The sequence below is a fragment of the Opisthocomus hoazin genome, chromosome 21 (assembly GCF_030867145.1).
Source record: "Opisthocomus hoazin isolate bOpiHoa1 chromosome 21, bOpiHoa1.hap1, whole genome shotgun sequence".
NCBI classification, from domain to species: Eukaryota; Metazoa; Chordata; class Aves; order Opisthocomiformes; family Opisthocomidae; genus Opisthocomus; species Opisthocomus hoazin.
Window position 1 is genome coordinate 4,143,968 of NC_134434.1, and position 27,427 is coordinate 4,171,394.

The following is a 27,427-nucleotide window of genomic DNA, read 5'->3' on the forward strand; positions in this document are numbered from 1 at the left end:
GAGGTTTAGACTGGACGTGAGGAAGCATTTCTTTACCGAGAGGGTGGTCAAACACTGGAACAGGTTGCCTAGAGAGGTGGTCGATGCCCCAAGCCTGTCAGTGTTTGAGAGGCGTTTGGACAATGACCTGAACAACAGGCTTCAGCTTTTGGTGAGCCCTAAAGTGATCAGGCAGTTGGACCAGATGATCTTTGTAGGTTCCTTCCAACAGAAAATATTCTTCTCTCATTTGTCTTCTTTCTCTTTTTTCTCTGCTTATCTCTCTCCTGGAGGCAGCATCCCTCCTTTAGCAGGAGGTGATGGATTTGCTGTCCCTAAAGCAGTGGCACCCGTAATGCTGGTGGCATGTGGGATGCTTGCTGGCAGTTTGCTCTCTCTGTTGCTTGTGTGTGTGTGAGCAGTCCAAGACCAAGCAGGGTGGCACCGCTGCCTCTGCTGATACCAGTGTGCAGTGACAACACCTTTGCTCGGCATTTCTGTTCCTGCTAAACCAAACATCTGGACTGGAGGTATCTTGGTGGATGCAGTTCCTTGGCTGGTGTTTCACAGGAGGTCGTTCTGAGTGGCAGAAAAGCCCTTTTAATCTTAAAACCTGTGGCTCTATGAGCTTTTCCATCATCTGAATATAACTTGAGAATTGCCTCTGGCTTTCATGAGCACTGGGAGATTCCTTTAAATGGAAATGACTTGGGTGGGTGGGATGGGAGCACGGGGCTTTGCCACACCTCCAGCATGTCCATGCCATATTTTGTTTTTCCTAATTTAATTTCCATATATTTACATACAGTTTGGTTGGTTTGTGTTTTTATCTGGTCAGGAAAAATGTGCCTTCTGTAGAATAATCACTTGGGGAAGTTTCTCCTCTTCTTATATCCCAGGAGCGTGCAGCTTAGTCGTACCCAGGCAGGCATCCTGCTCTGGACCCCCCAGACAGCCTAGGGCAGCACTGCCTGCACAAGCTGCTGCTTCTTACACGAGTGTTTTGGGTGGTATTTAGCCAGGACGAGACATCAAGACTAGTAAACTCTGTTCTGCACTTAACCTTTGACAGCTACTGTGGTTTTAACACTCATTGTGCTACAGCCTGTAGAAGATTGGTAGGTCGTTTCTGATGAGGACAGGTCTAGTTCTAGTGTTTTGGTATTTCTAGCAATGAAGAGTTGCCTGAAGTGCATGAGGCTCTACAGAAATAGCTCATACTAAGCCTTCTGTCATCCTCAGCTGGAGATAAAGCGTTCAAAAAGATTGAAATAACTAAGACTGATCCATGGCTGAGCTCTCCAGCACCTACATACTAAACCAAAAAACAAAATCCGTTTAGATTGTGGGGATCCATTTCTCATTGCCAGCAAAACCCATTGGGAGCAGGTTGATTTACAGATCTCAGGAGACAGTTTGACAAAAAGGCGTGTTATTTTTCTATAACGGTTAAGCTTAGCTTGGTTGAAAACAGACACTAGCGTGTTTTACAATTTTCTGCATTTAAATTATTTAACTGTAAGATGCAAATCAACACAACACACACACCCTCTCCCCCATACTTGGGTTTATTTTCATTTTCTCTTGCTTAGATGCTGTCTCTGAATGTTGTGTGAAATGTCTTCTGTCCTCTACAGAGTTGTCATAAACTGAAGGGGTTTTTTTTTAGTCTTACTGTGCGTGCTCATGTCTCAGTGCGCCTGCAGCCTTCTGGAGAGCCAGACAGTTTTTGAGATGTGGATGCGTCTAGATTCAGGCATCTAAAATGTAACGTCAGGTCTCAGCTGGTCAGCCAGATTCCTCTGCTGGTGAATGGAGTGGAGGAGGGTGCGTGTAGGGGCAAGTCTTCCGTTCCTAAAATTAATCAAGATCAGTTCCATCCTTCCTGTCAAATGCAGGTTGCTGTTAATGTGTTTTGTTGGATTCAAGGGATCTCTTTATGCTCTCTGGATTTTTGTTTCTTGTTTTAGCTTGACAGTAACACAGATTCTCTTCTCTTTCCAGGGTGACTGTTGGATCTGTATGGAGCTCATGTCTACCTCGTTTGATAAGTTTTACAAATATGTATATAGTGTATTAGATGATGTTATTCCAGAAGAAATCCTAGGCAAAATCACTTTAGCTGTGAGTATTTTGTTAAACTTCTTTGTGTGTGTTTTTGAAGCTAATGTGAAAAATTCAGATCTCTTTCGCTCACTTGTGAGAAAGCTGGCGGATTGACGTGCAGCAGAACTGCTGCTGTTCATAGAATCATAGATTGGAAAAGACCTCTAAGATCATCAAGTCCAACTGTCAACCCAGCCACCACCATGCCTACTAAACCATATCTCGAGGTGCCACATCTACACGTTTTTTGAACGTCTCCAGGGATGGTGACTTCACCACCTCCCTGGGCAGCCTATTCCAATGCCTGGCCACTCTTTCAGTAAAGAAAGTAGAGACACTTAGATCTGTCAGGTCCATTGGCTTTCTGCAGGGGATGCTGGGCCACTCCAGTCCAGCAAACCCTCTAGTAACCTTGTGCAAAGGCTCCCAAAAGTACAAGTGGGTCTTCAGCACGTGGTTGATGTTTTCTTGGCTTATCCTGGAAGTCCTGGCCTGATAAAAATATCAAGCCTGAGCCAAATAAAGCAGTTCAGTGAGGCTGCTGGAAGATGAAAGGCTGCAGAAGTGAAGCACCATTCAGGAGTAATGGGGGGAGATGTGAGCGGATGCTGTGTTGGTGACAGATGGGCGAATTGCCTCTGTGTTGGCTTCAGCACGTGAATGCCACCGTAAGCTGGTGTCCTGAGCTGTCAGAGTGATAGGGAGGTGCTCAGCAGGTCACAGACCGTGACCTCTTGAAAGGATACGGGAAAATTCTGCTCAGTGTCTGATCTTGGAAGAAAATAATCTTCATTCTTTTTAGGGGCATCTTTATAAAATGTTGAGCCTACCTGGAGCTGCTGCCACTTCTTACAGCTAATGGGCTGCCTTGACAGCTCAGGCACTGTCACGTATTTAAATGTTTATAGCCAAGACTGAAAATGCTATCAAAGGCAGCTAATGGCTGGTCTGCATCCCATGGAGTGCATCATATTAACACCAACTAACTAAATTTATTAGTGGCCAAAGCAAGGCTTGAGATGTAGACAAGTGATGTCTGGGTATGTGCTTCCAGGGTAGTCTGCTTGGAGTTAGATGTAATTTTGTGGGGGAAAGAAAAGGAGATCTTTTCTTTTAGGGTTTGCAGGGTGTTAGTGACACGCTGGCCCACATTTTGGCTCACACAGACATTGCAAGGTCTTTTCCTGGTGAAGATAGCTTAGATAGAGACTTGAGATGAGTTTTGAAGCTCTCAGATGGAGTTTACTTACCCTGTGCAGACAGCACACTGTGAAAGGGTACCAAAGCTTTAACTCCTAGCCAGGGAATTGACCACCTCGGGTGTTTCTGACCTGGAGGTAAGGTATGGACTGAGTAGCTAAAATTTTCCATACCTGATCCCTGACCTACAACAGATCTGGGGATGTGAGGCCCAGCTGCACTGAGCAGGAGGTCATGAGCTGCTCGTGGAACACTGCTCTCCTTCCTTCACATTGCACCTGAAGGCAGCCCGGCCCCAGCAGCTCCTGAGGGAGGTGCTCTGCGCAGACTGGCTTTAGGAACAGAGACGGGTTCTGACTAGATCTTGTGGTCTGAGCTTTGTTTCTGTCCACCTTTTTCCAGAAAACAAATGAGGAACGGGACTTGATAACTCTGGTGTGAGATACTGGCCAGGAGTATCTTAGACTTTGAGGGCCTCCAGGTCCTGACGGTCTGCGTGCACGCTGCCCTGGTAGCCCCATCGTGTCTTTGTGGGGTGTGTGCTTGCAGCTTATAGCTTAGTGTGCTCCACCAACTACCCTTCATTTCTTGTTAGAGCTCTTTTACCCCAGGCTGAAGAGCTGTGAGCTTCTGCTTCACCTGGTTGAGGGTGGAGGCAGAAGCTTCTGGCAGAGTCAGCTGGGATTTAAACCAACATTCAGTCGCGAAGTCCAGCAGGCTTTCTTTTGCTGAAGCTTTGGTGCAAGGAGGCCATGCAGTCTCATTCCACTATGGACCTGCCTGAATATCAGTTGATGCTTTTTCAGGAGATGTTGTAGCTTCTGCTGCCAGAGCAGAAACCTACACTGGAGCACCAAGGTGGGTGGCAAGCAGGAGACAGCACTTCAGCTGCCCCAGAGCCTGTCAGAGCTTCTAATTACCTAAACACCTGAACATGGGGTTGTGTGGGCAGGAAGGACCAGTCTTTTGGGAGTTCTTCAGTGCTAGACTTCATCCTTACAGTCGCACAGCTTCAGAGCACTTTGCAGCACAACACGAACACCCTTTTACCATCGTCATTTGGCCATTGGTTTCAATGATCTTCTCAGCAGAAGCGGAATGAATTATAAGGGTGAACTTTCAGGTTTTTTTAAATTGTCCTGTGAAATCGGGCTCCCTAAGTGTCTCCGCCATTTAATGGTGAATGGTAAAATCAGAACAGCCTCCGCTGCTGCTCCCCACGCTGCTGCTGCTCAGCCAGTGGAATTGGAACAGTTGTTAGCTACTGAAAAATACAGCGTAGGGCTTGAAATATGTAATTACTTAAGATAGTTAACATCAGAAATTGCTTGACCTCACCCTTTGCTCCCCTCTCCCAGCGTGTGATCTTTCCAGGTTACAACAAGTGGTATGTGTTTACTTAAGCACATGCCCTCTCTTGTATTACCTTTGGTTTGCAGGAAAGTTTGGGAAAAAAAGTGCTTTTATTACATGACATATTACAGCATTAATAATATATTAAATGTTTTTTCCTCTTGGAGCTCCAAAAGTTTAATAATCGCAAGAATCTTACGACTCTTGCTAATTTTTCATCTGTTTTTCTTCCCTAGACTGTGAAAGCACTAAACCACTTAAAAGAAAACTTGAAAATCATTCACAGAGGTGAGTTCATGTCTTTTCTTCTTGCCTACAAGAATAATTGCAAGGATTTTAAGCTGTCTTTGCTTCAGGTCAAAGTGTCATTAGCATGTGTACTATTGAGAGTGTGAGTACAGGTTTTGCACGAGCGGCCATTTCATTGCCCCTGCGGTCTGTGATTTTCCATAAAAGCATGATTTCAAGGTGCTTGGGTGTCTGCCTCTGCCTCTGGGCACGTGGCATCTTTGGGGCTGGCTCCGTATCCCTTTGCTCCCGATCGGGATCCTCGGCGGTGGCAGGCGCGTCCAGTCGCTGCCCGCCTGCCCCGGGCCGAGGGGCGATGGTGTGGCACGGCCGGTGTCGATTCTCTGCAGCTGCTGTTATTGAAATTGAAACCTCCAGCCATGACTTACTGGTTTAAATTTCTTTCCCCTGCAGACATCAAACCTTCCAATATTCTTCTGGACAGAAATGGAAATATTAAACTCTGTGACTTCGGCATTAGCGGACAGCTTGTGGACTCCATTGCCAAAACGCGGGATGCAGGGTGCCGGCCGTACATGGCGGTGAGTGGGGACGAGCTGGGCAGCGGGGAGCTGGCGTGGCCGTGGGCTATGCAGGATCTTACCCTCGTTCTGCAGGCCTGGCTCAGCACGGCTGTGCCTGTCGTCTGACTCAAGTGTCAGCCTGTTTACCAGGGGATGAGCACCCTCTTCCCAGATGAAACCAAGATCTGGATTGAGCACTGCTGCTGGCAGCATCAGCAGAGGCATCCAGGCTGTGGCAGAGTGACCAAATTCCCTTTTTTTTCTCTGTGCCAGTGCTGTGGCGCTGGAGGGGAGAGCTGCTCTGTGCCATCCAGCAGCGCCCGCTCATGCTCCAAAACAGACAGCACATGGTGAGAGTCAGTGCCATCAGGGTGCTGGGTTTTCTTGTTCTTCAAGAAATCCATTTGCTACGGTAAGATTGTGTCACGGGAGTTATTGCAGAGCAGCATTATAGTGATTTTTGCAAGCCACTTTAATTCCAAAGTGTGCTCTAACTTAATTCCAAGAGAATGCGATTCTGGAGAGCAGCGGTAGCAGAGCAGCTGCGTGGAAATCGCTCAGGCTGATCTGTGGCTCCTGGGAGTCTGTCCTGCTTGTTTGCTTCCCTCCCTCTCCCACGGAGGAAAGCTGTGGTAGTGATTTTCAAAGCTGTCTGAGGGTTTTAAACACTTCTGTGCATCGGGCTGCTTTGAAAACGCACCTCTTGGTTTCACATGAGCTGAGGGTGCTTTGTGTGGGGAGCTGTGTGTCTGTTGCTGTCAGTGTGTCTTTAATTTCATTTGGCTGTATTGAACTCGAATTACCTATCTTATGGCTCTGTGCTGAAAGATATTGTTTCCTGAACTCTCTTGTCTACCACCAAGGAAATAAAAAAGGAAAATCTCTCTATTAAGGTATAGGGCCCCTCTGGTCCTGGTAACGGCTCTCATATGGCTTTTATCTGACTGTAGTGTCCAAGGTAAAACTTGTCTGTCCTGATCCAGATGTGTGCAAGCACAGAGTCTGAGTTTTGGAGCCTTTGACCTTTTCTGTTCACTGTCCTCATAGCAGAGCTAGTTACTCAGCAAGCTGGGAAGAAGAGTACAGATGAGATCTGTTGTTGGGGACCAGTGCTGTGGTACAGCAAAGTGTGTGCAAGCCCCCAAGCTAGGTAACGTAGTGAAACGGGGCAGGTGGTTTAAATAAAGACCTTGTGAGGCTGGAGAGAGGGCTCTGAGCACTTCTGGAAAGTGCACGGAGCTTCCCGCAGGGAGAAGGACCAGACAGAGCTGCCCAGTTTGTTGTGTTGGTGGGGCATGGGGCGCAGTCTCAGACCGCAGGCACTTCTAATAGCATCGCTCTGTGGAGTTACGACTGTTGTTTAACATTTCTCTGTCCTCTGAGGTGTGTATCAGGTCTGTAAATAGGGATCTTGGAAAAACTGCTCGCTCCTTCCCCTTCAAAAGTTGAGTGGGCTATAATTATAGGAATTAATGCTCCCATTTTTCCTGAAGCCGTGAGTAGATGGTTAGCTTTGCACAGGCTGTTGGTTTAGTTACGACGTGACAGTTACCAGCGTGTCTGTAAATAGCTGCGCTGCTTCATTTCCCCTGGGACTGGAGTGGGTGGGTGCTTCCAACAGCCCCGTGTCTTTCCGCCCTGTCTGTGCATATTCACTCTGCTCTGTGTGCATCTCCAGCACCAGCTCCAGAATCTGCTAGATTTTTAAGTGAGCAAAAGTGTTTCAGTTCGGTTTGTGATTTTAAGAGCCTTGGCATGGTATATGGTTTGTGGGGCGAGCCAGCAGCTGGCAAGCGGTGTGGGAGACGGCTGGCCTCTTCCCTTCTGCTCTCCAGACTCAGTGACTCCTCCAAGTACATGAGCTTTTCCACGTACTGAGAAGCCTGGGAAATGGGAAGATGTCCCCAGCACGCAGTCATATCTGCCAGCTCGTTCTCCAAGCCAGCAGGGGCTGATGGCTGTAGTGATGCTGTGACCAAACCTGAATATACCTTGGGGGGTAGTTGGGCCAGTCACATTCCTTTCAAAAGGAATATTGATTTATTTTTTTTTTTTGGTGCAAAATAGGCGACTTTTCTTGGTGCAAAATAATGTGACTTTGTTTGTCCAGGGTGTGTCGGATAAGGGCTGCTGGATGGTGCTCCCTGATGATGAGAGCGTGTTGCTCTGCAAGGCCTGCTTGGCCCATGGCGCTTGCAGTAACTGTTGTAGTATGAGCACTTGCCCTCCAAAGGAACCTGGTAACACCATGTTCACTGGAGCTGGGTCCCCAAATGGTCGCTGATAACAGTAACATTGGATGTCGGCCAGTTCGGCTGCGAGCAGTCGGATTAGGCAGCAGGAGCCATGTCCAGCTGCTACGCAAGTGCTGTGTGCTTTAACCAAAATTGTTAGGGCTGTCACAGAATGCTCCCTATCAGCCTTGGAGCTGCCAGTGCTGGAGAAGTTGTTCTGCTTTTGGCTTTGAATTCCCCTGTGATCGTTATATTGAAGTAAAGGCGTACGTGTTGGTGCCTTGTGTTCTCTGAAAGAAAGGAAAGACGGAGCCCCCGCACTTCCCTGGGCAGCAGCCTGCCCCCAGAGAGCCCTCCGAGACCTGTGCCAGTGCCAGCATGGTGGGTTTGCTCTAGGTGAGGTTTGGCAGCGTGCTCACGGCAGCCTTAAACGAGCAGGGGGGCTGAGATTGCTCCTGGCCAGCCCCTGGTCCTCCCTGCCTGCTGCTCCCTGGCAATCCCTGTGTTGCCTCCTGCTGCAGCGGGTGCTGCTGATTTGGGTGGGAGGGGAGGCTCCGTGTGCCACCCTGCAGCTGGTGGTCTTCACGGAATAACTGCTTTTTGCCTTCCTAATGCTGAAGTGACCCCAGCTGCTGTGTGGGAGAGGAGGGATGAGGCTGGAAGTACCTGATTTAGGTGGGGGAGGACCCAGACAGATGTCCTGCCCTGCTCTGCTCCTTTGGGACCTCTCCAGGGGCAGAGGTGGATGGTGTCACACGCATCCTTGGTCCCTCAGGTCCTTTCCCAGGTCACCTGGGAGCTGCCTGCTGTACCCGAGTGCCGGTGCCCTGCACTGCTTTGCCCACCCTCCCCTGGGCTGCCTGCTCGCTCTCCCTGACGAGTTGTCGAGGTGACAGGGTGGGCAGGGGGATGCTAATGCATGGCCCGTGTCCCAGCAAACACAATTCCACTTGTCCCTGGGTGTGGGCGAACAGAAGGCCAGTGCAGAGCCCCGTCGCTGCCGTGCTGCTGCACGCTGGCGCTCGGGATGTGTTTCCTGCTCCTCGTTTCTCCTCGGCAAAGATGGGCACTCGCTGCTGGCATCGGCATCCGGGGCCGGTGGAGGTTGTGTCACCCACTTGGATGGCTCATGCAGAGTTCAGGCCATGCACGGAAAAGGAAAAATTCCCAAGGCAGGTGACAGTGATGACTCTGAGCCCTGCTCCCCCAGTCTCCCTGCGCACGTAGAGGGAGAGGCTGCAGGGATGCAGGAGCTCTCTGAATCCTTTACCTGAGCAGAGCTGTGGCAAGAGCCTCTGCCTGTGTTAGCTTCTCATTCCTGACCCTTTGCCCAAGTTTTCATCAGGCTCAGTCATTGATTTATCTGAACAGGCAGGCTGTTGGTTTGAATTCGGGCAGCTAAAAGCCTCTTGGATGCTCCTGAATATTGGTGTGTGTTGGACTTTTGTCTCTTTTTTTTTTTCATGTTTCCTCTGAAACTTGGCACCCAGCCATAATTTTTATGACTGAGAAAATGAATTTGGGAGGAGACTGGGAGATAACGTGGCACCATCCCTCTGCGAGCAGCGGGGGCTGGATCCAAGCTCTGCTCCCCACGGTGTAGCGAATGCCGGCGGAGATGCCTGAGCTCTGAGCGCAGCCCTCCCCGCTCGCGTGCTGCTGCTGCTGTCACCCACGTGCTTCAGGCGTTTCGGCTGAGAACATAACCTCCACTTACTCATTCGCCGGCTAAAATCATCCGTGAGGTTCGCCCAGCGTGGGACTTCTCCCATCCAAACTTAGCTCCTGACGTCATGCGGCGCAGAGCCTGCGCCGAGCGGCTCCGCTGCGGGGCTGAGCTCCTGTCTGTGCGTCGACACTTCCACCCGGTCCTGTCCTGCCAGGGATGCGGTGGGAAGAAGGGATTTTCCTCCTCGTTGAGACGCGTGTCTGCAGAGGCAGTTTGTATAAACCTGGGGAAACGTGTCAGCAGCTGCCTGTGTAAGCAGACCGCTTGGCTAGAAGTGTTGAGGACAGGATGTGTGTTTTGTGGAGGAGAGTATTAAAAGGTGGAAAAATGTAGTTTTGGCCACTAGGATTTACGTGGGAAGTACCTAAAAGTCAGGTTTGGGAGATACTTGTCCTCGGGAGGCATGGGAGGTTCAGCTGGAAACAGCAGGCAGCTCCTGCTTGCCATGGGTTTGCTCTGCATGGGGCACGGCTGGCTGTGCCACGGTGGCCCAGGGTAGCTCCCGCTGCCATGATTAACTACAAGAAGGCTAATTGGAAGCCACGAATAGCAGAATGTGATCATCAGGGCAGTGAGGATGCAGAGAGGGGTGGGCAAGGCTCCTTAGGGCAGGGTCAGGTGTGAGGAGAGGGAGCGAAGGGTTGTACAGGTCCCAGGTCCGCAGGGGTGAGGCTCCCGTCCTCCCTGAGCCTCTCCAGCTCTTGCTGCTCACACAGGTGAGGCTGGGGGGGATTCTGCCTCAGGAGCACCCGTGGGGATTTGCAGCGGGGCTCTCCACCCCTGTGCCCAGCCTGTTCCCAGCAAGTGCAGGAGCACCCTGCGTGCCGCTCGCAGCACCAGCCTGCTGCAGCAGCTACCCTGGCACTGCTGTCTGGATGCAACCGAGCCTGGCCTCCACCTCCTCTGTCCGTCCCACACTGCTCCAGCGTGACCCTCGGTGGTGGGGCCGGCAGGGCACGAGGGCCATGGCAGGAGCAGGGGATACCACCTTGTTCAGGACTGGGTACTCAAGCATTCGTGGAGTGCAGAAGCTCCTATTTTCCATAGTACGGGAAGGATCAGGGTCAGGACTGGACCTGAGGGGTGAAGGCTGTGCTGTGCAGACACAGATTTTCATGAGTGATGAGGCCAGAAGGACAGCTGATTGAACGCAGCTGGGGAGGCCTCCTGATCTTGTGCCCAGACCAACAGCTTCTGGTTAAATGGAAGAAATCTTTAAGAAAGAGAAAACAGATTTTAAGGTTCGAACCGCTGGTGATGCCAGCCTGGCCCTGTCTGAGCTGCCGCATGATGACTGACCTTTGTGATGACCATCTGCATTTTGTTACGTTTGGTTTCCGCTTAGGATGCGTGTGACTTCATCTGTAGACACCCTGTCTTGGTTCCCTTTCTCTGCTCCATCGCAGAGTCCTCCAGGATCAGAAGTCGTCCCCTTGCACTGCTTCCTGCTGGACTCCTTTTCAGTGGGTGTTTGAAAGCTTGCCTGTTGGTTAGGCATTAAGGCTGTGGAAAAATAACTGGGCTCCCTGCAATTCCGTCTTTTGTAACTAACTACTTCAAGGACTTCTAGAGCATCCCCACCAAAATTGCAGACCCTCAGTGAGGTTCTGTGACAGAGTTACTTAGTGGGGCTCAAACGATACCTTACAGCCCTCCGAAACTGAAGCCTCCACAGAGCTTGGCCCTGTTAATCTAATACAGTTCTTGGAAGCAGCGGTGGGGGTGGCATTGAGGGGTGCATCAAGCTCTGGGGTGCTAGAGGGTGGCCTTCCAAAACAACGCCAGATGGAGAAGACTTCTGAAGTTAAAAGATGACATTAAAGATGTCTCTTCAAGTGCTGGAGGATCTACCATAGTGCCCATGGAGTTGTCCTGGTCATTACAGAATCACAGAATAGTAGGGGTTGGAAGGGACCTCTGTGGGTCATCTAGTCCAACCCCCCTGCCGAAGCAGGGTCACCCACAGCAGGCTGCACAGGATCTTGTCCAGGCGGGTCTTGAATATCTCCAGAGAAGGAGACTCCACAACCTCCCTGGGCAGCCTGTTCCAGTGCTCCGTCACCCTCAGAGGGAAGAAGTTCTTCCTCATGTTCAGATGGAACTTCCTGTGCCTCAGTTTGTGCCCATTGCCCCTTGTCCTGTCACTGGGCACCACTGAAAAGAGCTTGGCCCCATGACACCCACACCTTAATTATGCTCCTAATACCATCTTTTTTAATATGAGTAAGTTTTGTTTTAATAGATGACTGCGGGCTCTTGTTTCTACTTTGTTTGCAGAATTAAGGAGTTGTTTATTTTGCACAGCCTCTTTCAACAGGTGCTTTCTGACTCTGAAGCAGTCATCTCTTAATCTTTTCTTATTATTAGAGATTAGCGACTGAGTGGTTTATGCCCTTAAGGCAGATTGGATTGTATTTTGTGGCTGTGCTATAAACCCCCCATTTGCTTAGCAGCCTTTTACAAATGTAGACCCTGAAATTAAAGCAAACTTCCACCGTTTCTCTCCTGCAGAGTATATAAGAGCAGTGGTTCGTATCATTTCACCCCAGCTACACGTTTAATCATGATGCCTCTCTGGGATTTCGTGCTCTCCTGTCCTTTTCCAGGAGCCTGTCGGTCACCCCAGAGTGCTGCTTTTTCTGTGTCTGGTTGAGTGAGTCAGCATCCAGCCAGAGCCCAGCTTACCAACCATTCAAATCACACTAGTTTTTCAGGAACCCTTATTTATCACACTAGCAATATTTTTGTAATATGCAGAATTTAGCAACACTAATTTTATATTTTGTTGGATATTAGTGGGTAGGGCAAGACAGGTCACCTTTGAGGTCCTGTTATCAATCTTGTCTTTCCCACTCGATAGAGTCCTTTTAACAACAGTTACGCTCTGAACTCTATCAGTGAAGCCATTTACTCATGCAAATTATCGATGCTTGATGTAGTTGCAGTCCAGACAATGTTCTGCAGTAGTCCAAGCTTATTACAACCACACATTTACCTTTTTTAACAGGAGGAATAAGGTCATCAAGAATATGCAATGCCGAGCCCAATGGGACCTCGTTGCCTTCATTAATATTCCTGCCAATCTTTCTGTGCCTAGCAAGTGTTCCCTCTCCACCAGTCCATCATTTTGCTGCCATCTTCCTGCTGTTCAAATTGAGGAATTCAAACCCTGTTAGGAAAGCCAGCTGGGAGGGGATGGTAATCCCATGCGAACGGAAACCAGCGTCTCCACCTGGAAAATCCTGCTGGAGAAGTTTTTAAATGAAACACTCTCTCAGAGTAAATACGTAAAGGAAATAGGAGGGGAGGAAAGGCCATTCTCTAGAAACATGATCTCTGCTGATAATCTCTGTGCAGCCACGGGCTTCGTGGCTGACCTGGGGGAGGGACAGGAAATCTGGATTTTGGAAGGAATGTCTGAATTCAAAAGTCCAAGCAGGGATGAATACTTTGGCTGAAGTATTTTTTGACAGTGCTGCTCTTATGTTGGTGTAGAAGTGGTGCTCACAGGGACAGTGTTACTGCTGCTATCCTAGAGGTGGTAGACTGAGGAGCAGGGGGAAGTGGCAGGTCCACTGAACCAGCAAAGACAGGAGAACTCATGTTCTCTGCTTCCCTGTCAGCTCTTCCACCCGTCACGCTGTGTGTCCTTTGTTCTGCTGTGTCACACCCTGGCCGAGGAGCCGTGTCTCCTCCTGCAGCCAGGGTAGGCTGCTGTGTAGGATGCTGCATGACCCCTATAGTGATTGGCCAAGAGAATATGAAGCCTTTAATAGCTTTTTCATCGGTCACCTAGTACTGGAGAGGAGGGGTATAACCTTAGAAAAGACTTTACCCAGCACAGTGTGACTGTGATGCTTCGCTGGTGTGAATGACTCACATCTGTGCTCTTAGCCCCAGGCTTTTGCAGCATGGAGGTCACCTTCTGTGAGCTCCTACGTGCCCAGGAGGAGAGCCAGAAAGCTTATTAGGCTTCACTGCACATAGAAATTGAGATCCACATGAAATCAGACAGCTCACCTCTTTAGCAGCCAGTAGAAGAATTTGGTTACACTGAAGGGAGATTGCTGTTATCCAAGGGAGAGCCTCCAAAAAGTTCTGTAGAGCAGAGCAGTAACACCAGCCAGGAGGAGTGGATGGATATTCACATCTGTTTGGAGGTCTAGCACCTACTGTAGGGCTGCATCTTTGGTACTGAGGTCTGCTCGAGAACCCGCACGGCGAGTCCCCCCAAAGACAGTCACCTCACAGAGCAGGACTGCTGCTTTTCTAGGAGATTGTGGTCGTGTCTGCCGGGCTGGTGGTGAGCATCTCCTGGGGAGGTGAGTGGTCGGGCTCTTTCTCAGCCTTACAGGGTCTGAACTGCCAGCCCAGCCCTCCAGAGAAGTCAGAGAAGGGGCTCGCAGGAGTAAAATGTTTGGAGGTCTCAGCGAGCAGATGAGAGGGAGCCGCACACAGCATCCCCGCGCTCCGGAGGAGACAAGAGAAGCAGGTCTGAGAGCCCAGTGAGTCAGGGCCTTCTCGCCTGCCCTGCTTTGTGCCCATGGCTTGCATCCCAGCCTGGGCCCTGCTGTGACACTGACGCTGGCCATCGCTCCGTGCTCCGGTTGAGTGTGCGAGAGGCCTGCGCAGGGGAGAGCCCTGAAGGAAGAACAACTTGCTTTTCACCATAGGAATATTCTTGAGAAATACAGCAATGCGAGGAGTGAGTGACAACATTTGCCTTTACTGAACAGCAGAAGAATTGCCCAAACTCGTTCTTTATGGCCCTGAAGATGGTTTCCATTGCTGTTGCACAGCCCTGCAGGCAGCTGTTCAGAGCTCCCCTCCTTGCTGTGGCTTTGGTTTGGAGGTGGCCCCGAGAGCTGAGTCGCTCGGACAGTGACAGATGCTTCTCTCTGCGAGCACATCCAAACGAGATACCCACGGTAAAGGGGTCACCACCACGGGGGAGATGGTGTTTTTATCTTGAGCATCCCTAAACAAACACACATGTTGTATTTCCGTTAACGCCGCAGCAGAAGAGCGTGCTAGGGAGCTGCGGCTCTTGGGTGCGAGGCTCGTATCCAGTTTGTGTCAGAGCAGTGAAGGTCTCCTGACTCTGGCTGCCCTGGTTCAGAGCTCACTGTGTGGTTTGCAGCTGAGTTTGGCACAGATGATGCTGCAGCTGCAGCCCGCACAGCCCTGCTTCCAGATGTGCAGTGCTTTACCTTGCTTCTGCCATCAGCCAAAGCCAGCGAGGTCCCTGGAATCCATTTCACGTGTTTTTTAGGGTGAGAAGAGCGGAGCAGCTTCCATCTGGCATCCGTTTGTTCCTGTGGTTGGAGCCGAGGTAGAGTTTGTATCGTATAGATTTTGTTCTGCTTTTTGTACTGCAAAAATTCAGCTCCTCCTGGTCGTTCTTCACTCCTGGCAACCTTTTATTTTCTTTTAGCTTAGGGGTGCGTTGGCCTAAGAAGCACAGAAGAGCTTGTTATGTACGTTGTAGTGCCATGTAGGCAGTTTTGAATTTGCAGTGCATGTGGGATAAAATTCGCTGATTATATAACCAGTGAAAATCCATATCTGAGCTTCAGGAATTGGGTTTTCACAGAAATGCTACGTAACTCTTCAGCAACGTGGGATGGCTGAGGACCGCAGGGAATCGTGCGTGCATCTGTCTGTCCTTCTGTCACGCCCTGAGTTGCGTGTGTTTGCCTACCTGGGGAGAGGGAGGATCGGTGCTGCCCACCTCTGCTCGGTTTTCAGTCAAGATGCTGGTGCTTAGGTGGACACTGAAATGCAGAGAAGTCCCATGGCAGCCTGCACCCTCGTTTGATGCATTCATACGCTGCCTCTTCACACTGTCAGCACAGCCAGTGGTGGGTCTCCATCTCAGCCACTTCCTTTCCTCGCTTCACTTGCCATTAGAAGGACACCCGGCACGAGACGGGCTTTGTCTGCAGCCCTTGTTCCAGGTCCCCAGAGTGTGGCATGCTGCCTCTTCCTTCTTTGATGTTAATTGCTCCCATGTCATCTACATGGAAAATTCCTAGGATTCTTTCTGCTCTGTATTTAGACAGGATTTATTTTGGTCCATCCTGCTTTCCCTTTAACTGTGTCACCACGGTTTAGGGCCAAGTCCCTGTTGCTCTGTCTGTGCTCTGCTCCGTTGGGGTAGCAGCCTGCCCGTCCATGGGTGCTTCAGATGAGAAGCTCTGTCTTGCCAGTGCCACCTCACCAGTCCCCGTAACACACAGCCTTTTAGTACTTCAAGCCCTGCCCAAAATACCTGCTCTCCACGCAGTCCACGTAATTCACTGTGGTGTGAGGAAAGCAAGTCCTTCTTCTGCAGTCTGTGAACTGCTCTACTCTGCTGTGGCACATCCCTATGGATCTGTGGCGTGGGAGTCCCAGCACTGGCAAGGCCAGCATCCCCATAATTTTGTGCAGCCCTGTGGTGGCTGGTCCCTGGTGGCATCTCCAGACGTGGTGTATCCCCAGCAGCATGCAGGACTGTGCTCCCCACCACACCAGCATCCGTCACATGGACGGCGTGTGCGTGGGACTGAAGAGACAGTCTTTTGTCACAGGGTGGTCCTTGTTCCTGTGGAGTGACTCTGATTTTCATGGTGGGAAGGTACGCGCCAGCATGGATAGCAGCCGTGCACCCGGAGAGCTGCCTCGCTGTGGGGCAGGGGTCCACAGTGGCCTGCAGCACAGGTAGCATTGATAGAACCATAAAACTTCAGAATGGTTTGGGTTGGAAGAGACCTGCAAAGATCATCTAGTCCAGCTCCCCCTGATACTCGCTAGACCAGGTTGCTTAAAGCTCCATCCAGCTTGATCTTGATCGCTTCCAGGGAGGAGGCATCCACAGCTTCTCTGGGCAACCTGTTCCAGGTCCTTACCACCCTCATAGTAAAGCATTTCTTCATAATGTTCAGTCTAAGTCTACCCTCTTCTAGTTTAAAACCATCGCCCCTTGTCCTGTCACTACAGGCACTGGTAAAAACTCTTTCCATGTCTGTCTTATAAGCCATATATACCCCTGGATATATTTGAGAGAGCTTGCTTAAGAGCTTAAGACGAATGGGAACTGTAACCGAAGGATGAGAAAGCAAAGCAAAGGGCAGAGCTGGGAGGGTGGGAAAGGCAGCGTGTTCAGGCCATGGGCTTTGAAGCCAGCCTGTTTCAAAGCAGATACTGTAACTGGGAGTAACGATGCTAACACACATCGGCGGCACTGGGAAGGCAATATACTGTGTACTGAGGAGTAGGGAACGCAAGAAGGTTGTAGGAGAAGCCACGTGTAGAGCCACTGAAGCTTGGTGGAAGCTACTTCTTCCTTCTCAGTGTGCGTATGCATGGGTGGTGGCCTGGGCACATTTCCTTGTTGGAGAAGATCCTGGTGACTGAGGGAATGGGAGAGGTCTGGAAGCAGTCGCAGTTGAGGCAGCCACATGTAAGTGGTGGTCTGCAAAGAGGAGAGCTGGCAGCACACCAGAGCAACCAGAAATGCCGTGAGGGTTTGGGGGCTGGGATGTGTTGTGGGAACGTGGTAGTCGTCTCATGCGGTGGTCCACTGGAGGGTTGAGGTTGCACTAAGGGTCTTTGTTCATTGCGTGGCCCTCTTCAGCTGGTACCTGCCATGGAATTGTTTTAAAATGTGGCTTACAAAGCACCCAGGGCTTTCACAATATTTCCTGTACCTCATCATTTAGTATTTTATTGCAATTCAGGTCTCTCTATTATTGTTGTAATCAAAGCTGAATGAGACCTTGTTTCTTTTGACATTTTAATTATTACATTTTTAACAAAAGAAGGCAGAATTGAGGTTTCTGAGACCTTGTTTCTTTTGACATTTTAATTATTACATTTTTAACAAAAGAAGGCAGAATTGAGGTTTCTCATAATGATGACGTGCAAAGCATAACGGTGTTTTGTGCTGGTTCACGTCTCTGGATAACTCGCTCTTAGGTGCTAATCACCCATGTCTGGCTCGATACTGTTTTCTCTGGAAAACCTTTTGGATGTCTGAAGACCTTGTAATATCATAGTTGCCTTCAAATGGTGCCCAAAACCTTGTAAAGAAGAGCTGTTCTTAAAATGCATTTTTTTTAATACCTCCTGAGGTTTAGCAACCAGCAGACATTTGGGAAGAAGAGTCCTGACAGACGCTGCTAAACCTCGGTTTGCTGGGCTGGTGGATGAGAAGATGTTTATTCCAGTTCTTGTGATTCCCTAGGGGCAACTTCACTGTAAAAACAGGGAAAGCAAAAATTTGTGTTAAAGAGATCCCAAAGTTAAACAGGACTTCTTAAATAGACAGTAACAATTATTCAAGCTGCTTGTACAAAAGGGGGAAAAAAAGAAAGGATTGGACTGTGCAGAATTGCCATTTCAGGTCACCGTTTACATTATACCTCCATAAAATGATTGCTTAAGACGTTTCTCTGCTGGAGTTGGATGTCTACCCTAATGTCTACCCTAGCAATAAGTTTGCATCTAGAACTGGGCCAGGCTCTGCCTGGCAGGGCAAACTTTATTTTTTTCTAAGTTTGTAGATGCTTCTCATTCCTTCCTGCATGGCACAGTGTTTGACTGGTCCTTCTTGTTTCAGCCTGAGAGGATAGATCCCAGCGCATCCAGGCAAGGCTACGATGTCCGCTCAGATGTCTGGAGCTTGGGTATTACATTGGTAAGTGAGTGGGGTTTGAAGTGCTCTGCTGTGCGGTACTTTCCTGGTGGGTAGCCATGGTGTGCTCTGCAGTGGGATGGAGCTGGTTGGTGCCAAACATGTGCTTGAAGCGAAGCCCAGCTCCGCTGCTGTGAAGCATTTGCATGTTGTGATTGAGGTGGGCACCTCCTTTCTCAGAAACAGTGCAAGTCCCTTCAAGGCAGATGGCTCTCCTGAACCCCTGAGGATACATTTAGCTGCAGCGATGTTTTGCAGAGAAAGAGATGTGAGCAGAGAAGAGGCTTTGGGTCATAAATTAATTTTGTCTTCAAAATCTCGGATGAGAAGGGTTGGTGAGTGTGGTGGTGCAGAACAGCACATCCAGCCTGTGTAAATAAGCCTCTCACAGCCCTGGCATCTGGTTGTACTTCGGCTGTGCAGAAGACTTCAGTTAATCTTCGATCCTGGTTGCTGAGTCCTCTCTGGGTTAACCCTAGCACTGCTGTGTTATTGATAAATGGGAAAGATCTTCCCTTCTGAATGTGGTGAAGTAGAAGAGAAAGCAGAAGCAGTAAGTATGAACCAGTAGCTTCTGTCTTCCCCACCGGCGTTTTAAAATGCTGATTTTCATTGTCCTGCAGGGAGCAGGGAGATGAACTCAATACTTATGGGTCCCTTCCAACTTGAGATATTCTCTGATTGTGTGATTCTCATCATCCATTTTCTCTAGTGGCTGTTAGGATGTTTGGGAAGAGACTGGAGAAATTTACTCTTCTATTTTTGTACACCTTAGAGCATCAGTTCATTTTATAGTCAGTGGAGGAGAAGACATTGTGAACATGAAAACATGGCATAGCCAGGTTAAATCTGGAGGTGCTGCTAACGTAGGCAGCAGAACTTGCTATTGGGTAAAACTTTCCCTCCTCTCAGGTGAGCTTCATATAGGGAATGGGATGAAGAATCTCTTCTTAGTCTTCCTTTTGGGGGTTTCAGGGTCCTTGCAGACATTTTCTTACACTGATTGAACTTCTCTTGTAACCTGCCTGGTGCTGTTGCTGTCTCTCTGCAGTATGAGCTGGCCACAGGGCGATTCCCCTACCCCAAGTGGAACAGCGTGTTTGACCAGTTGACACAAGTAGTAAAAGGAGACCCACCACAGCTGAGTAACTCAGAGGAAAGGGAGTTCTCCCCAAGTTTCATCAACTTCGTCAACTTGTGGTAAGTGTTTCCTACTGAAAGCACTCGGGGTTGGCTTGTTTCGTTGTTGCCAAGTATTTGGCAAAAGTTGCATGCCAGGCACTTCCCAGCTTAGTGCCACATTCCTGCACCAATGTCAGGGCCTTTTGCATTTCCCTGGTTTGGAGGTGATGGGAGACTTGTCTGGGTGGGGGCTGAAGGGCAGACCGTTGCAAACTGCTCTTTAGGAAAGGGATGAGGAGAAAACCTCTGAGAGTCTGCTCAGGAGAGGCGTGATAAGACAAAGAGGTTGGCGTGACCAGGTAAGGGCCTGGCCTGTGCATCCTGTTCCTTGGTATGACACGGCCTTGGGACAGACCTGCTGTTTGCCTGTTCTTCTGCAGGCAGAAACCCAAGACCTCTGACAGTATTGTCTCATCGTTGGGCGGAGGACCTGTACTGGTCCTGCCTTTTGCCTGGCGGGGCCAGGAGCCTTCCCACCCGGTTCTGCTCAGCACAGTGACTGTCAGGACCTGTAGTGGGTGGGTTGCTTGGTTGGTGGCTTCAAGTCTTGTGTCAATCTTACGTCAAGATCAAGACTAGAGATGGTTTTCTGTAGGGCAGGGCCTCTGCAGCACAGTCAGCCTTGGATGGAGAGTGTGCAGTGTTTGTGCAGGAGGGGCTCGGGACAGGCCATCTGCCTGCCCATGCGTGTGTGGTCCTGCTTACGTTAAAGGCTGGTGAATTTTCTGATGATGAAGTATTTTTCTACCAAAATGTGAAAGGTGGTCAACATAATTTTGTTAACCTAATACCAAAGTGCACAGGAGATCCATCAGTATGACCTACATTTTTCTTCTGGGACCTTCTGCCCTGGGCAAACCCAGGTGGTTGACGTCCCCAGCACAGGGGTGTCCATCTCAAAGCTCTGTGACACTGGAAGACTCAGCTCTAGACAATTTTAACTTTCAAGAGGTTTTGTTTCGGGGTTTTCCATCTGCTGGAGATGTTTTTTGGGGTTTGGATTTTACTGTCTGAGAATTATGAATTTTTGTGGAGGCCAGGTTGCGCTTTGCTGCTGGCTGTGAGGAATGCCTCGTTATTGTCTTTGGGCTGCAGAAAACAGAGCAGCAAAATGGCTTGCTGCTCCCCAAAAATTTCCAGTCAAAAACAGTGTAGTATTTGGTTAGAAAGTCAAAGTTGCTTTCCCCTTGTACAGTACAAGCAATAGTTTGTTTCCCACAGTGTTCTCCATAGAGGTGCCAAGTCATTACAGAGTTTGCAAAGCCAGGAGTTTGCCCTCCTGCCCTGTGTGCACTGGTGGGTTTGGCTCGAGATCAGCCAACAGAGGAGCCTGCGTGGCATCTCTGCTGAACTGCAGCGTCTTTGGCCCATGGGTCTGGTTGGGTCAATTTGTATTTCCAGCCCATTCACCCGTTTCAGGTCCTGTTGCTCTGGAACAGCCACAATGCATAGAGCGTGGGGCAGTTTTCAGTCTAATTCTTGTTTTTATTTAATCTGGTTTTGTAAATAATCTGACTTCTGCCTGGAATATCTATGATGTCTTCATGGCAACACTGTAATAAATATTTCTCTTAATAACCTTTGGTTAAGTGCAGACAGTCATGGTTGGTGTTACTAAGCAGTCAGGTGAGTCTGTGCATTTAGGTGATGGCATGGGTCTCCTGGGCATTACCCTACGAATGTGAATCATCTTCTATTTTTGTGCTCGCTGTGACAGGTCTGTGAGGAAGGGATATTTTTGAAAATGTTAAAAAATTTCTGGAATTTTTTTTTTTTTTTTTTTTTTTGCAATTTGCTGTTTGCTTTGGATCCCAACAGTGCTGTGAATGCCTGGGTAGAACATTTTTCCCCTTCAGCCCACCTCCCTGTTTTGGTGCTTATCTGAAGTCACACTCCTCCTGGCACTGCTGACAGCAATTCAGGTTTCTGCTCCAGAGTTTGCAAAGTGTCCAAGCTCGGTGCCTGGCTTTTGGGAGCCTCGTGCTGGCAGCTGCAGAAGCTAGCTGTGCTCACAGGCAGAGCCACCAGCTCCTGAGGTCCGGCGTGCCTGGGGAGGAGAGCAGATGTTCCTGGAGAGGAGATCAGATGTTCCTGCGAAGGAGCTCTATGGCACCTGGTGCTACAAATGGCCACTCCAGACATGCAGAGCTTCACGTCGAGCTGGAAAAGAAACGAAAGATTTCTCGTTATGAAAGCATGCATAGAAAATTTCAGAGCAGAACTCAGCCTGTGAGCTGACGTTCTGACTACTTGCCTTAAAGGCATTGCGAGGAGCATGTTTGAACCCCGGACTCGCTGAGGTCAGAAAAGGAATTGCTGTTGGGTAGCAGGAGGCTGAAGCGAGGATGTTTGTGCAGCAGCTGTGGGATTCCCTGTCCTCTCAGCCCCACGCAGCTCAGGTCACAGGGCAGAGCAGCTCCAGGCATGCAGCGTTAGTTACCCGCTGCTTCTCCGAGTAACTTGAGGCCACGCTGTAGTAGTGCTGGAGCTTGAGAAGGTTCCAGCCAGAGCCCGTAGGGATGGAAGTTGGGAATCAGATTTAACTCCCCTTGTTTGGGAAAGATGCTACGTCCCCCCTTCCTCTTCCCAGTGGTGCAGGGGCTGCCAGCACTGCCATCGCCGAGCCCCATCCCGCAGCCCCTCTGGTCCCCATCCCTCCTGTCCCCTGCCATGTCCCCCTGCTGCAGGGGCTTTGGTGGCCTTGGCTGCCGCCTGCCATCCCCCTGCACTGCGGCTGGGTGGCTGTGGGTGGTTGAGGGCCCAGAGGAGCCCTGCAGGAGAGGACGCTTTCCAGCCAGCTCTCCATCCCTCAGCCGCCCGTGGGCAGCCATGTCACCTCTCCTGTCCCTTCCCGGCGGCTGTGGTCTGCTCAGTGCTGGATGTGCCACCAGTGCCGGGGATGAGCTGGGAGGGCCCGGGAGCCCGGACCTGTCCCCGCAGGGCGGTTTGGCTGTCTGCTGCAGCCCCTGCCCGCGCCTGCCAGGGCGATGGAGCCGGTGTCCCCTGTCTGTGCCCTGGCAGGCAGCGCTGGCTCGGCCTCTGAGCCCCACTGCCTGACACATGGAGGACAGCCCGGTTGCTGCTGCCCAAATCTTGTGCTGATGCTGCAGTCCAGCCCCTTCCCCTAGGAAGGCAGCAGTCGGGATGGCGTTCTGCTTGCAGCTCCCTTCGACTCTGTCCGCAGCAGGATTTGTTGGTGGCCACACGTGCTGGTCACCCGTGAGGGAGGGAGTCCCTGTGGTCACTCAGCACAAGCATGATTTTTCCAGAAAGCAAAAGGCAGCAAGTCCCACTGCGACAGCTGGGGATTCAACATCGTGTCCTGTAAACATTTGCGCTTGAAGTCTGTAACTAAATTTCTGCAATCCCACCTTCTCCTAATTCTCTTTCTGCTTTCTTTAGCCTTACAAAGGACGAGTCCAAAAGGCCAAAGTACAAAGAGCTTCTGGTGAGTGCAAAGCGTGGCTGTCGGCGCCGGCCATCGCAGCTCTGCCGGCCGCGCAGCAGGGCTGGGTCACACGTCCGAGACTGCTCTGTGTCTTCTCGGGCCATCGAGGCAGGGTGGTCAGCTCCACAGCCTGAGGATGAGCACCACCTCCGTGTTGCTGTCTCTGGCCTGCGGTCATGTTGATGGCCAAGGTTGTTAATGTCTGTACATAAACACAGGAGATCAGCGGGGGGGGAGATGCCCTGTTGCAGCGGATTGGTGGTCCCTGAAGTGGGCAAGCTTGGGCAAAAGCAAGCTGGGTTTGCCGTGTAAATGCTGCCTTTGCTTGAGGTCCTGGCACCGTGCAGGAGCCCTGTCGAATTGCTGCCCAGCACTGTCACGTGTAAATGCCTCCATTGCACAACGAGGATGGGAGTGTTCAGGCAAAAGTGAGACCTGAAAGAGCGCGGCTCTGGAGTAAGGCACCAGCAGAGCCTGTCTGTGGTGGGGGGTCCTAAGGGAGGGAATGCAGCCATGCTTTTGGGTTGGGTAAGTCACACCAGGCAACCATGCACGTTCAAGGAGCTCTGGGCATCTGGAAGCCACCTCTTCAGGGGATGTGTGAAACCATGCCCTGGGGCCCTGATGGTGCTGGTGTGGTATGAAAGGAGTTTGCCTGGTGTGCTCTCCCAGAGAGTCACCGTGTTGTTGCTTTCCAGCTTCTCTGAGTTAGGTCTAGCCAGCATGGCCTCCTGGGCAGAGCAGAGGGTCAGCGTTCAGGAGAACTGGGTTGGGGTCCTGATCTGTTCAACCTCCGCAGGCCATGTCTCCCTAACTCCTGTCTCCCCACTGCTGACAAGGCTGATGATGAAACCTACCTCTTGAAGGTATTTTGGTACATGTCCATGCTACAAAGCAGCCAGGTGCTGTTAATTCTGCACCCTCACTGCCTCCTGCCCAGCCATTCCTGACACTCCTGGAGTCCTGTCCCGCCTCCATTCTGCACAGTTAAGATACGGATTCCCTGAGAGTAAAAGCCACAGAACAGGCTCTGTCCTGTTGTCCTACAGCCACCACCAAGCCCTGTGTCCTTGCATCAGACAAACCCATACTCTGAGTTTTTATCTGGGGTACCCAGCATGTGTCAGAAAGGAGAAGGTAACCGTGTTGTTTTTTTGTCTGATTGCAGAAACATCCCTTCATCCTGATGTATGAGGAACGCACAGTGGATGTTGCATGCTATGTTTGTAAAATCCTGGATCAAATGCCAGCAACTCCCAGCTCTCCAATGTACGTCGATTGATATTGCTGCTACATCAAACTCTAGAAAAAGGGCTGAGAGAAAACAAGCTGTAAAGAATTTTCATCACATATTGCAGTGTTTTTAATGCTCGCCCAGACACCATGTGCAATAATATTGGTGTTATTTCCATCCTGTCTGTATACTGTTGTCACATATAAAGTGCATCCCTGTAATACCTGATCACACAGTGTTAGTGCTGGTCAAAGAGAGACCTCATCTTGCTCTTTTGTGGACATATTCATGAAATGTGGAAATAAGTACATTTATTTGTTGACCGTGATTGGATAGCACCTAAAATTCATTTCTAGACTGAAAACTTGGAGACTTCTCAGCAGCTACTGGAAAGATTTTTCTCTCAAACTCTTCCAATTGTTGTTTCAAGTAATAATAAAAAGCAAACAAACAAAGTTAGGCGTTGTCTGTCTGAACATTAAGAGACTTTGCCTGGAGGAAGAAGAACTTGCTTAACCAACGAGATGCTTTGCCTTCTGGAGCTAGAAAGGCAAAGGAGAATTTTATTCTTCACAAAGTGCAATAGATTTACTGCTATGAAATTCTGTTGCTTTACAGTCGCAGTGTACTTTCTGGGGACAGTGTGCTCAGCTGAACTTCCTGTTAAAGAGAGATCATATTAAATATAGTGAATATGTCTTTACCAAAAATATGTTGCATTGAAAGAGGCTAACATTAAACTATTCAGAGATGGGATATAATGTATTCTTTCTCCTTCTACCAAGCCAGCCACTCTTCACTCTTAACTAGGTGTCCTGTAAATTGTTACCTGGTAAGATAAGACCTTTGACCTGAAGAATTATTAAACTACTCGATTGAATTTAACCTGCTTGTGACCTGATTTATAGCTGCACAGGCTCACCACCAGCTGGCTTTGCTTTCACTTCGACAAGTGCCGTTCATAATGTCTGCAGCTGTTTTAATGAGCCACAAACGAATGTCTGCGATTTCTAGCCAGTCTTTCTCATGTTCTTTGCTGTCCCCATCCCTCACCAGACCAAACCTCAGTGCTTTGTCCTGGCCTGCACAGGCGGGACGTCGGGGATGTCCCCCCACCTCACCGGGGCTCTGCACCCACCCCGCTGCTGTGCATGTCACGCTGGGCTCAGCTGGGCTTGCTGGAGACCTTCTTCACCACCTCTTGGGCGCGTTTAACCTCTTCTGTGACCCTCCGTAGCCCTTGTTGCTGCACCCTGGAGCGAACCACACCGAGACTGGTGCAGACAGAGATGAGGTGGAGATAAGGAGCGTCTAATGCCTTGTGGGCTTTCAGCTGACCCAGGCAAGCTGTCATCTTCTGGCCAATTGCTGAGCAAAAATGCGCGTCACTCAGGTTTTTTTAAATTGGCATATTTTTCAACCATTAGTTTTTCCTGAAAATACTTCTTTTTTCAAAACATTGCAGTTTTCAGGCATTTAGTAGCATACTAGGGATAAAATGGAGGCTGCAGGCGCTCTTACTTCCATCTTGAGTTGTCTAATTTAGGTGCTTGGCAGGACTTCATCAATGTTAGAGGAACCGACTGTCAAAGCTCTGCGGCAAAGCCGGACCCAGGATGCGGAGGGCTAGAGATGCGATGGGAGTGAGAACAGCGGCACTGGCAGGAATCCCAAGGAAGGGGCTTCCCACCTCAAACCAATGCTGCCGAGCGCAAACTGGGCTGACGCGGGAGCACTGGAGACCAGCACACCCCTGCCCCGGCTGCTCGGTTGGGAAAGGAGAGCTGAGGCCATGCTCGTGCGGACACCTGCCTGGTGTTTCTCCGGCCGCAGAGTGACACCCGTTTGTAAGGCTTGCAGCACCGCGCGTCGCCCACGCGGCTGTCGGAGCTGGTCCCGCTGGCACCGAGGCGGACGCCGATGTGATCCCCTGGGCGCAGCATGCCCGGCCGGGCAAGGAGGTGCAGTTCTCCTGCCCTTCCTGGACTGTGCTCCTCCAGGGCTGCTTGTCCAGCGAGGTGGTCACTGAAGCCTACCCAAAAGCTTTCTGAAGTAGCTGGTCGTTACCAACAGCTCTGATTCACCACTTGAAGGATCAGCTGAGCAAGATCCGCAGCGTGTCTGAAGGGGTAGTTCTCCCCCCAGCCCCGTAGCCTCAGAAAACTCAGCTTTTCTCAGGCTTGGCAAATCCCCGCAGCTGTGATTCGTCTCTCCAGCCTTCAGCCACCCGTAAGGGGACCTCGGGCACTCCGGGTCTCGTGGGCTGCTGGCTGGGGGGGGCAAAGAGACACAGATCCAGTAAAGGTAGACAGACGCGTGCAGAGGTGCTCTGCCCCCACCTTTCAGACGTTCAAGTCTGATTCGCATCTCCCCAGTGACAGGGAGCCCAAAAACCTTTCAGAGGGCTAACGCTGGGATGGATCCTCCCAAAAATCAGTTTCCCTCCCACGTGAGCCACTGCCTTGCCCTGCACTTTTGGCACGGCTGGGGTCTGTTCTCCGCTGCCGACCCCGTCCGGAGCTCGTCTTCAGCAGCGCGACCCGTTTGCTTTTCACGGGTGGGAAACGGAAACGCAAAGCTTCGAGCTGCCAGAGGCAAAGTCAGGGTTGAGGTGCTGTGGCATAGGTGGCTGTACAGAAGGACAGGTTTAGCATATTAAACATAGATGATTATGAACTATTAAGGGTGCACCATTTATTACAATCTATTAAAAAAGAAAAAAGTGTATAGTGTTCAGAAGCTGTGAAAATAGTGTAAGAACTGTACATTGTGAACTCTGGTTATTTTTTTTTTTTCTTGTACCATAGAAAAATGTATAAAAATTATCAAAAAGCTGATGTGCAGGGATGTTGCCTTATTGTTGTAAAATGGAGCTCAGGAACATAACTGCTTCAAAGAGCTTCAGAATATTTTATCCGGTATCCTGGTTTGACTTCCTCCTCTATTTAAGATATTATACATGGATCAGAGTGTTTATGTAATAGTTCTATCCTTTTGCCTGCAGGTCAGTTGTAATAAAACTAGGATGCGACTGTGACCTTGTTATTTTCATTTTGTAAGGTCAGACATGAATGGGAAGATTCATTAAAAGCTGTTGAAATACCTGGCTTCCGGGCCCTTCCTCGAGGCGGAGGCAGCTGCGCAGGAGAAAAGCAGCCTTTGAAACTGCTTGTGCGGAATTTAAAAAAGAAAGCGTAGGGAGACCTGGATATATTTCATTCCTCTGGAAGACTGCAAAGCCCTCTGTGCTAACGGGGTTCCTCTCAGGTGAGCCCTGTTTGCTGCACAGCCAGGTTCTGGTGGCTCAGGACACCTTGTCCCTGCGAGGAGGGCAGGTGGCCGTGCCCAAGCTCTGGGGAGAGGGCAGCTGACACTCGCGGCCTTGCAGGCTTCTTTATTTTTGCAGGAGCCATCAAAGTCTGCAAAGTCCAGATGATCTAAGAGTACTAAGTCCTGGGTAATTCCTGCTACCA

The 27,427-nt window shown here is 50.1% G+C and overlaps 1 protein-coding gene across 4 annotated transcripts in view; it reads left to right on the top strand.

Moving 5' to 3' along the window:
- The window catches only part of MAP2K4 (mitogen-activated protein kinase kinase 4), a 96,284-nt gene extending 71,445 nt beyond the window's left edge, over positions 1–24,839 (top strand). For all 4 annotated transcript variants that reach the window (XM_075440948.1, XM_075440946.1, XM_075440949.1 and 1 more), the window contains 7 exons: positions 1,984–2,103; positions 4,875–4,926; positions 5,341–5,468; positions 18,016–18,093; positions 19,142–19,290; positions 22,675–22,720; positions 23,889–24,839. In XM_075440948.1, the coding sequence (XP_075297063.1) occupies positions 1,984–2,103; positions 4,875–4,926; positions 5,341–5,468; positions 18,016–18,093; positions 19,142–19,290; positions 22,675–22,720; positions 23,889–24,002 (687 nt within the window). In that variant the 3' untranslated portion in view covers positions 24,003–24,839. The remainder of the gene's footprint in view (positions 1–1,983; positions 2,104–4,874; positions 4,927–5,340; positions 5,469–18,015; positions 18,094–19,141; positions 19,291–22,674; positions 22,721–23,888) is intronic.
- The last annotated feature ends 2,588 nt before the right edge of the window (positions 24,840–27,427 follow it).